The sequence below is a fragment of the Hipposideros armiger genome, unplaced genomic scaffold, assembly GCF_001890085.2.
Source record: "Hipposideros armiger isolate ML-2016 unplaced genomic scaffold, ASM189008v1 scaffold_5, whole genome shotgun sequence".
Lineage (NCBI taxonomy): Eukaryota > Metazoa > Chordata > Mammalia > Chiroptera > Hipposideridae > Hipposideros > Hipposideros armiger.
The window spans coordinates 7,198,933-7,209,374 of NW_017731355.1; the positions used below are offsets into that span (position 1 = coordinate 7,198,933).

The 10,442-nt window shown below is 52.8% G+C and overlaps 1 protein-coding gene across 5 annotated transcripts; it reads left to right on the top strand.

Annotated features, from left to right (window-relative positions):
* Positions 1-1,192: 1,192 nt before the first annotated feature.
* BMP4 (bone morphogenetic protein 4) lies at positions 1,193-8,333 on the top strand. 5 transcript variants are annotated; one of them, XM_019645755.1, is made up of 4 exons: positions 1,193-1,506; positions 4,616-4,740; positions 5,833-6,212; positions 7,195-8,333. In XM_019645755.1, the coding sequence occupies exons 3-4, from the start codon at positions 5,840-5,842 to the stop codon at positions 8,049-8,051; spliced, it is 1,230 nt and encodes a 409-aa protein (XP_019501300.1). In that variant the 5' UTR covers positions 1,193-1,506; positions 4,616-4,740; positions 5,833-5,839; the 3' UTR covers positions 8,052-8,333. The 5 variants fall into 5 exon arrangements, with proteins under 5 accessions (XP_019501300.1, XP_019501315.1, XP_019501328.1 ...); XM_019645770.1 differs by lacking the exon at positions 1,193-1,506 and adding an exon at positions 2,916-3,138; XM_019645783.1 differs by lacking the exon at positions 1,193-1,506 and adding an exon at positions 3,600-3,668.
* The last annotated feature ends 2,109 nt before the right edge of the window (positions 8,334-10,442 follow it).

The following is a 10,442-nucleotide window of genomic DNA, read 5'->3' on the forward strand; positions in this document are numbered from 1 at the left end:
CTCACCCCAGCCCTGCAGCATTAGGTTAGAACTCCAGAGCAGAGGCTGTGATTTACTTTCGGGCTCTGGGCAAGTCCCTTTAGCCAGGCTGTCCTTCCCCTTCGTGTTTGTAAATGCTGATATCTCCCTCACTGCTGCATCAGAGGCACGGTGTGAAATTAGCTTCTGCTTGTTTGGGAAGGTTTTAAAGCCACACATTCCACCTCCCTGCTAATATGATTACTAGCACTTTCTTGAAGGGAAGGGCCAACTCCTTGTCCCCCTTCTTCCTTTAAAGACAAACCAAAGGGTATCTTTTGTCTCCCTGTGGCCAAAAAAGTTGGTGCTTCTGTGGCTGTTACCTCCTCTGGTCAGACTGCTAAGGACTTCTAGGCGCACCACAAACAGCCAAATAAACAACAAAAAAATCAACAACAACAACAACAAAAAATAATAACTGCTGTGCTGGTCCTTAAGAGGGCTCTGAGTTAGAAGCAGACTTTTTTTAACTGTAAAAACGTGGCCCCAGCCTGTCTCCAAGCCACTTCTGTCCTAAAAGGGTTAGGCCTGGTGGGGGAGAAGGGGGACTCTCTCTTTATTGGGGCTGTCTTTTCGAGGGTCATCGCCAAGGCTTTCCACAAGAAGCATTTAAAACAATGTTTGGGAAGGAAAGTCACCTTTTAATAGGCAAAGAGGTGCCTTTTTCCAGCACGCAGCTCTGCGCACAGCCTGTTTCTCAACCTTTGGAAATCCTTTAACAGTTTATGGAAGGCCACCCTTTAAACCAATCCAACAGCTCCTTTCTCTATAACCTGATTTTAGAGGTGTTTCATTATCTCTAATTACTCGGGGTAAATGGTGATTACTCAGTGTTTTAATCATCAGTTTGGGCAGCAGTTACTCTAAACTCAGGGAAGCCCAGACTCCCATGGGTATTTTTGGAAGGTACTGCAACTAGTCCATGCATGCTTTCTAGTACCTCTGCACGTGGTCCCCAGGTGAGCCCCCTCCGCCTCACCGAGCGGGAGGCAGCGGCGTCCCAGCCACAGCAGCAGCTGCGGACTCGGGCGCTGCCCGGGCTTCCGGGACCCGGGCCTGCGAGGCGAGGCCCGGCGGCTGGATTGGAGGATGTGGGCGGGGCTCCCATCCCAAAAAGGGAGGCGAGCGAGGGAGGAGGGAAGAAGGGAGGGGCTGCCGGAGAAGAGGAGGAGGAAGGAAAGAAAGAAAGAGAGAGGGAAAGAGGAGGAAGGAGAAGATGCAGGAGGGCAGAGGAGAAGGGAGGGAGGGAAGGAGAGCGGAGCCGGGCCCGGAAGCTAGGTGAGTTTGGCATCCGAGCCGAGGGACCGGAGCCTGAAACGCCGCTGCAGCTCCGGGCTGAGTATCTCGCCTCTCTCCCTGATGGGATTCCCGTCCGCACCGTCTCGAGCCTGCAGCGCCCCAGTCCTCGGCCCTCGCCCAGGTTCACTGCAGCCGTTCAGAGGTCCCCAGGAGCTGCTGCTGGCGAGCCCGCTACCGCAGGGACCTATGGTGAGCAAGGATACCTGGCGAGGGGCTCGGGGTAGAGGGGGCCGAGGCGCATCCTTGGAGGGAGAAGCGGGGGGCTCAGGCTGTGGCCGCGGCAAAAGGTGGTCTTTTTTTTCCCAACGGTGGTGCTAGAGGTAGGGATGCTGGCGCTGAAAGACACTTCCATACCTGCTACTGCCTCTACCCAGGCCACTTTCTCCGTCTGGCGGTTCCAGGCGATTTCTACCTTTAGTAGGTTTGGGGCCGGAGAGAAGGGAAGAAGAGAAGCCTTTAGTTGGGGGTCGTTGGGAAATACTGCGGGGTCTTGAGCGGAACACGTTGAGGGGAGACTGGCGTTTGCGATCCCCAGACTGTAAGGGCCAGGAGAGAAAGGCGTGTCGGCCCTGAGGTCGGGAGGGTGAGGGGCTGGTGAGGGTGGAGAACGAACACCTAACTAGAGCTGGTTCTGCGGCGCGGAGCGCAGTTCTGCTGCCACTGGAGCTTGCGCGCCGCGCGAGGGGCTGCCTGGAGGAGGGGAGTGTCAGCCGACCCGGCCCCCAGCAGGCGGAAGCCAGGGAGAGCTTGCGAACTACGGGGCTCGACGCGCCTCCTCCACGAGCTCTTTTCGTGGACTTAGAGCATCCCAGGAGCCTCTCCTGTATCATTTCAGGGTGTAAGGTCTGTAGGGACTATGGCCGGGATGCCAGGCTCTCCCGGGACGAGTCTTCCTGCGGTGTTGTGTCCTTTGGGGAGTCGCTGGCGAGCCGCACGGCGGACGCGCGGCTCTTACTGGGTCTCCCTCCCAAAGCCGACGGGAGCGGGTCCCCAGATTCCCGGGTCCCTCCCGGCGGGAGTTGAGCCCGCGGCCTCAGACGCCTGCAGGACACCTCCTGGGAGGATAGTTTGTGAGGATCGCAGTTTGTAGACTGAAGGCTTTGTGAGACGTGAAAGGCCCCGAAGACAGAGACTTGGTAAACTGAGGCGATCTGAACAAACTTCGGCGCGGGGAGAAGACTTTGGCAGGGAAGTGAAGGATAAAATCTCCACGAGTTGCATCCCCGCCCCACAAGAAAAAGTTCAGAAGACTAAAGTTCTTTCCAGCTTTTATTATTTTTTTTTAATTAAAAATTTGGGGGAGAAAAACGTGGTTAGAGATGAATCCTACTTACTGAGTCCGAAATTGAAACACAACCCGGTCTTCCTCCAGTCTGGGTTTTAGCGCAGCGTGCGCTCTCGCCACCGCCCTGGAGGACTCCTGGGGCAGAGGATTGTCCGGGATTCCAGGCGCCCGCCCCTTCCACTGTCCCTTCGCCCCGTGGGGACCGGCCCTTCTCCGTCTGCTTTTCCTATTTCTGGAGCTCCTCCCACGGGGATTTTTTAGGGTTCTAGGCGTCTCAAGAAAAAAAAAAAAAACAACAAAAACCAAAACAAAACCCAAACCCTTTTCCCTCTCCCCAACCCTTTTGCAGTCAGCCCCAGCGGTGGCGCGGGAGCGGGAAAACCTAAAGCCGCTCCAAAAGCGGTGCGGCTGTCTCGGAACCAGGACAGTCGCGCAGGGGCGCCCGCGGCCTCTGCACCCCGGCCGGCAGTGTCAGGCGGCGCTGGGCAGCCATGGCCCGGAGGGAGGACTAGGGGCTTGATTCTTAAAGGCTTTCGGTGAGTGGCCCCAAGAAGAAACCCAAGTTTGTGGGGGCGAGTGAGGCTGGCAACCTGAGCCCTCGATCTCTGCAGCGACCCAACGCAGAAACTGGGAGCAGCCTCAGGAAAGGGAAGCCGGGTGCAATGGGCTTTGGAGCGGTAGTCGTGGAGCTGGGGACCCCGTTGGGGGACCCCGGGGCGGACCCACGCTGACGCAGAGTTGTGCGGGCCAGGTTTTCGAAAAGGCCCCTGTGCCGAGTTTACCCACGCGTGCAGCATCTTCGGTAGAGTCAGGACATCCCAGTAATTCCTTGAGTTGTGGGTTGGTAAAATTCCTGAAGAAATATTTGCTGCGACTTTGCAGCTGGTGCATAGGAGGAAGGGGGTGGGGGAAGGAAGTGGCGGGGGGGAGGAGTGGTGGTTTAAAAAATAAGACAAGCTGGAGAGAGAGCTAGAAGAGAGAGAGAGAGAGAGAGAGAGAGACGCAGACGCAGAGGTCGAGCGCAGGCCGAAAGCTGTTCACGGTTTTCTGGACTCCTGGGAACGTGGTGGGATTTCCTTTCTGCGCCGGGTCGGGAGTTGTAAAACCTCGGCGACATTAAGACCTGAAACTTGTGACGAGCCAACTCCGCGGCGACGCCTCCTTTTGAGTCCGCCCTCCGCCCTGAATGGCCCCGCCGACCGCTTTCTTTGGGGATTTATGCTTGGCTCTGGGGGACGCCGAGGCCGACGCGGTGTGGAGATTCTCTCCGTAGTGAAACCCGAAAAAATAGCCTAGCGGCCGCCCCCTCCACACATCCCCACAATGATCGCTGCCTTCCACCTCCCCCTCTGGCCCGGTGTGTGACAGGGTTTGCCGCTTTGGGCTGGGAGCTAAAAAGGCTGCCCAGTTCGTCTTGCAGGCGTTCGCCAGGGGGGTGACTGGGTGTCGCTGGGAGCAAGATTTGGCTTCGAGGAGACTGTGGGAAGGAGGTGGCCGAGTACGCGCGCGGGCGGGGAGTGTTGCTCAGCGCTTTCCTTTTTAAGTGCCCCTTGGTGGTGAGGCTTTAAGCGGCTGAGACTCCGCTGCCCCCGCTCCTGGCCCCATTGAGCCGGGTTCGTGCTGAACGGCACAGCTCCTACAGTGCGCCCCAGAACCTTCGGCTTCAGGCCGCTGGCGCGAGGGACCGGCCGGACGCACCGAACGCCTCAGGGAGAGGCGAGGACCGCGTCCTCCGCGTGCTATGCTGGGGGACCCGCCGAACTCTCCGCAGATCGCCTGCCGGGTCTCCTCCTGGACCGCTGGAGGTTCGGGCCGCAGGCTCGGAGGTTGGCCTCTCCAGGAGGGGGCGGGGCCATAGGGGGGGCAAGCGGGCCCTTTCGCCGCCCGCCGCAGGGAGGGCCGGCTCCTGCGTGCGCGGGGCGGAGCCTCTGAGTTCACGTGACTCCGAGGGGCTGGAAGAAAAACAGAGCCAGTCTGCGCCAGAGTCTCATTATATTCAAATATTCATTTTAGGAGCCATTCCTTAGTGCCATCCTGAGCAACGCACTGCCGCAGCTCCTCTGAGCCTTTCCAGCAAGTTTGTTCCAGATTGGCTGTCAAGAATCATGGACTGTTATTATATGCCTTGTTTTCTGTCAGTGAGTAGACACCTCTTCCTTCCCTCTCCCGGGAATTCATTCTGCCCTCCCCACCCCTGCTCGCCTCTTGTCCCTCCCGTCGGACCTTCCTTCCAGAGCCCACACTCCACTTTCTGGCAGCGCTGTCGCCTCTTGGCCAGGCAGCCGCGGCGCTCTAGAGCTCTAGACGTACCGGTTCTGTTTCAAGTGCTGCTTGCTGCCACCCGCACTCTCAGATCCGGTGGATTGCAAGAAAGGGAAATGAGAGGGGGCTAAAGAATGAAAGGTCTGCAGCCCCGGGTTATCCCTTATGGGCTAATCATCCTCCCCCCTCCCACCCCCCCACCCCGACTTGACTGGAGAGTGCCGGTTGCCCCCTTGTTGTGTTCCCAGCTGCTTGTCAAAACTCACAGAGGTTGCTCCGGGAATCACCCCACTCCTTCCTGGGAGTCAGCGAGCGGGCACGATCAGACGCTTTTTGCTGGGCATTTCAAACGCATCAGCCACAGTAAAATAAACCATCAAACCACTTAGCCAGCCCTTAGACCACGTTCTCTGCCTCGGCCAATGGACCCAGCCGCCCTCTGTCTTCGCCCTGTCCCTGCTCCTCTGCTTCCCCTTCCCTCTTGCTCCGAACCAGCTGGAAGTTGTGGAAGTTGGGCTCGGAGTGGGGGGGAGGAAAAAGAGGAGAAACTGAAGGTCTGAATTGGAGGGCGATGGCGTTTTCATTCTCCCTCCCCCACTCTGTTTTACCCCCTCAATGTTAACTGTTTATCCTTGAAGAAGCCAAGCTGAGATCATGGCTCAGATAGCAGTTGGGACAAAAAAAGATTAACAGGATGGAGGCTATCTGATTTGGGGTTATTTGCCTGTAAACAAGTTAGACCAAGTAATTACAGGGCAATTCCTACTTTCAGGCCTTGCATGGCTGAAGCTGGTGATGGTGGGTGTGTGTGTGTGAGGGGGACAAGGCACAAACTTGATCTTTCTGACCTGTTTTACATCTTGACCCTCTATCTCTCGCCCTATATGCATATGCAGAGACATCTCTCTTTCTCTCTAGTTATTGGTGTTTATTTATTCTTTAACCTTCCACCTCCTCCCCCTCCCCAGAGACACCATGATTCCTGGTAACCGAATGCTGATGGTCGTTTTATTGTGCCAAGTCCTGCTAGGAGGCGCGAGCCATGCTAGTTTGATACCTGAGACGGGGAAGAAAAAAGTCGCCGAGATTCAGGGCCACGCGGGAGGACGCCGCTCAGGGCAGAGCCATGAGCTCCTGCGGGACTTCGAGGCTACACTTCTGCAGATGTTCGGGCTGCGCCGCCGCCCGCAGCCTGGCAAGAGCGCCGTCATCCCGGATTACATGCGGGATCTTTACCGGCTCCAGTCTGGGGAGGAGGAGGAGGATGAGCAGATCCACAGCATCGCCCTGGAGTACCCTGAACGCCCCGCCAGTCGGGCCAACACCGTGAGGAGCTTCCACCACGAAGGTCAGTCCCTGCCCCGAGTCTGGGCGGGGGAGGGCCAGTAGGGCTGGCTGATGGGGCAGTGGAAGCCCCGGGGGAGAAAAGTTCAGGTTACATCAAAGCCCCAAATCCAGGAGGCTGGGGAACAGAGCTGCCTACCTCCAAGAATTTCCAGAGCTGTGGCTAAATTTATTTTTCAGAGACAGAGGGGAGGGGCTGGGGGAAGAGGAATGACACCACTCAGACGTGGGCTAGCCCCAGCGGTGTGTTTTTGCTATATCAAAGCCTTTTCTGCCAGGTTTTCTGCCCGTTTTTTTTTTTTTTTTCAAAGCACCTACTGAATTTAATGTTACAGCTGTGTGTTTGTCAGGTTTATTCAATAGGGGCCTTGTAATCCGATCTGAATGTTTCCTAGCGGATGTTTCTTTTCCAAAGTAAATCTGAGTTATTAATCCACCAGCATCATTACTGTGTTGGAATTTATTTTCCCCTCTGTAACATGATCAACAAGGCATGCTCTGTGTTTTCAAGATCGCTGGGGAAATGTTTGGTAACATACTCGAAAGTAGAAGAAGAGGGAGAAGGGTGGTGTGCATGTTTCCTCCTACCTCTGGTCTGTTGGCCCCTCTTTTTCTTTACAACCACTTGTAAAGAAAACTGTATACACAAAGCCAAGAGGGCTTTAAAAGGGGAGTCTGATGGTGGTGGAGTAAGGAGTTGACACATGGAAATTATTAGACATATAAAGGAGGTTGGGAGATACTTTCTGTCTTTGGTACTTGCCTTATGCTAGCTAAGTTTCACTGTGTTTGCTAGCTGCCCCATTTATCTGCTCCTTCAAGTTAAAAGATATGCCTATTTCCCCCAAATAGGCTTCCATTATGTAAGCAGAATTCACCACTCATCACCCAACTCTTAGCTATTTCTTGACTTTTCAATCTCTAAAAAAAGTTCATGTGTTTGTTTTTTGTTTTTCTTTTTTCTTTTCCTCCCCAACTGTGCCTAGAACATCTGGAGAACATCCCAGGGACCAGTGAAAACTCTGCTTTTCGTTTCCTCTTTAACCTCAGCAGCATCCCAGAGAACGAGATGATCTCGTCTGCAGAGCTTCGACTCTTCCGGGAGCAGGTGGACCAGGGCCCTGATTGGGAGCAGGGCTTCCACCGAATAAACATTTATGAGGTTATGAAACCCCCAGCAGAATTGGTGCCTGGGCACCTCATCACACGACTACTGGACACGAGACTGGTCCACCACAATGTGACACGGTGGGAAACTTTTGATGTGAGCCCTGCGGTCCTTCGCTGGACCAGGGAGAAACAGCCCAACTATGGGCTGGCCATTGAGGTGACTCACCTCCATCAGACACGGACCCACCAGGGCCAGCATGTCAGGATTAGCCGATCGTTACCTCAAGGGAGTGGGGATTGGGCCCAGCTCCGGCCACTCCTGGTCACCTTTGGCCATGATGGCCGGGGACATGCCTTGACCCGAAGGCGGAGGGCCAAGCGCAGTCCTAAGCATCACCCACAGCGGGCCCGGAAGAAGAATAAGAACTGCCGGCGCCACTCGCTCTATGTGGACTTCAGCGATGTGGGTTGGAATGACTGGATTGTGGCCCCACCAGGCTACCAGGCCTTCTACTGCCATGGGGACTGCCCCTTTCCACTGGCTGACCACCTCAACTCAACCAACCATGCGATTGTGCAGACCCTGGTCAACTCTGTCAATTCCAGTATCCCCAAAGCCTGTTGTGTTCCCACTGAACTGAGTGCCATCTCCATGCTGTACCTGGATGAGTATGACAAGGTGGTACTGAAAAATTATCAGGAGATGGTAGTAGAGGGATGTGGGTGCCGCTGAGATCAACAGTCCTTGGGGACACACACACACACACACACACACACACACACACACACACTCCCATCCACTCACCCACACATTACACAGACTGCTTCCTTATAGCTGGACTTTTATCTTAAAAAAAAAAAAAAGGAAAAAAAAACACCTAAACATTCACCTTGACCTTATTTATGACTTTACGTGCAAATGTTTTGACCATATTGATCATATATTTTGACAAAATATATTTATAACTACGTATTAAAAGAAAAAAATAAAATGAGTCATTATTTTAAAGGTAAACTATGTTCTTTTTCTCTTTAATCCTTTCTCTCTTCCTTTTGCCCCATCTCTTTTCAATGAATATTTTTTCCTGTTGAGGTGGGGCTGGAGGCAGAATGGAAGTCAGGGTGGTAACTGGAGGTGGTTAAGTTGGAGAGACAGGAAGTAAACTGATGGTAGAGAGATGGTAATTATCAAGATGAATTGTTTTCCATTTCTATTTAATGTTAACAAGGACGCAGCATCCTCTCCCATCTGGATGACACATGCCATAGAGGAACAGTGGGATGAAAGGAGGAGGCCAGATTAAAGATTCGGTTTTGGGCTCCTTGTACATCTTCTGTTTTTGCTCACCTGTTAGAGGTGCATCCCAGCCAAGTGTGATGGATAAGAGTCTGAAAACTTGGGAAATGAGTCCCACCTCTGCTTTTATGATACCCCAGGGTGTCTCCAGTAATTACAAACACCAGTGTTATAATTTCAATCCAAAACTAATTTGCACACGCATATTAACATATGTGTATGTGTGTGTGTGTTTTTAACAGCTTTTTTTTTTTTTTTTGAGATGTGGGTTTTAGCCAATAAGTAATTTGCCTTACCTTCAAAAAATTTGGTGACCACTATTTTAATATACCACATGGTGGAATTCTCCAGTGTTTCTTGACTCCTTTTCGTTTGTCCTATTCCCCTCATGGCCTTGATTGAGTTCAAAATTCCAACAGGTTCGACTGGGTTGGGGGTGGCAATGGGATCAGATACTGAAGGGAAGACCTTCCAAGTAGTCACTGTGATATGTTCTACTATATAGCACCTCTTGAGTCAAGTACAACTCTCCATGCCTCTCTGTCCTGCCCTGGAGCTAAAGCTGGGCAGAAAGTGATATACTTGGTGGATGTGGTCTTCTGAGCCAGGGTTTCTTTAAGGAGAAAGCTCAATTTGGGGCCAAAATAAAAAAGGAAAATGCTAATGAGTTTGACAGTGTCTCTCAAGGGCTGCCAGCAAGGTAGAGAGATGGCTTTTTGGAATGACATGGATATAATGTCTAAGAGGAGCAGAGGAGAGAACTTGACTTTTTCTTACTTGCCACCAGCAACTAAGTTAAGCCCTGGAATTTTAGCCTGCTTAGGCTCATTTCTTCTGTGCATTTTCTCCTGCCTGGGCTTGGATGGGTTTGGCGGAAAGCAGTGTCTTTGTGTAGTCTGTGTGGAATGGACTGATAGAAGTGCATTTCTTCATTGTGAAGGTGTAGACATGAGTGTTGGTGGTGTGTGTGCACTCCCCTATTCATGTACACACACTCTTCCATGTGCTCTTGGGGATGGGGTGGGTGAAGCCGGATTCATTTTTGTTTTTAATTACTGAAATCCTACAATCCTCCAAAAGGAGCAGCTTAGTGGAAACCAATAAAAATAGAAGTGGAGCGGTTGCCAAAGCCCCAGCTCCCCGGAGAGCACAGGTGGAGAGAGGAGATCAGAGCCCCAGGCAAAGGCAGCAAGACTCCACAGTGCCTCCAAAACTCCCTGAAAAGAGGGTTTCTCCCCCTCCTCCAGCCCCCCAGGTCGCTGCCCCTTTGATTAATGGTATGGAGGTCGAATAAATCATTTAGGGGAAGCCCATTATGGGTTCCCCTCAGGCGGCCTCGTTTTGTTTTGCCCGATTTCCAGCAACTTTCTGAAATGTCCGTGTCATTGAAAAGGAACCCACAGATCTCTAGCACTTGGACAAATTATCCGAGAGAGGGCGAGTCCTGAGCCCAGTGGCTGCCCGGCTCAGGTCACTTTCTAGCAACCACCCTCCCCCCAACCTCCCCCTCCTTCTACTGGCTTATTTTCAGGAATGGATAATGTTGTTTATTTGTTCAGCCAAATATTTGGTCTGGGGAATTTACCGTGAAATCCTGTGAATTGCATATACCTAGTGAACAAAATAGCCCTACTGCCACAATGTTAACATGAAAAACAACGAGCTACGGCCAGCTTTAACTCTTTAGATTCTGTTTGAGGGCATAGTCCTGAGGGCCCGGGGGATAAGGAATTGAATGTGTGTGGAGATGATTTACTTTAGATTTCAGTCTTTTATATTTTGCACCAATGCTCGACCCCAGTACCTTACGGAAGTTGTAGGGTGATT

What these genes read in the sequence shown, in the direction of transcription:
- BMP4 (XM_019645755.1), top strand. Translation starts at nt 5,840, where the DNA reads ATGATTCCTGGTAACCGAATGCTGATGGTCGTTTTATTGTGCCAAGTC. An exon ending in GAGGAGCTTCCACCACGAAG is followed by an intron (nt 6,213 to 7,194) that starts GTCAGTCCCTGC and finishes AACTGTGCCTAG; the next exon opens with AACATCTGGAGAACATCCCA.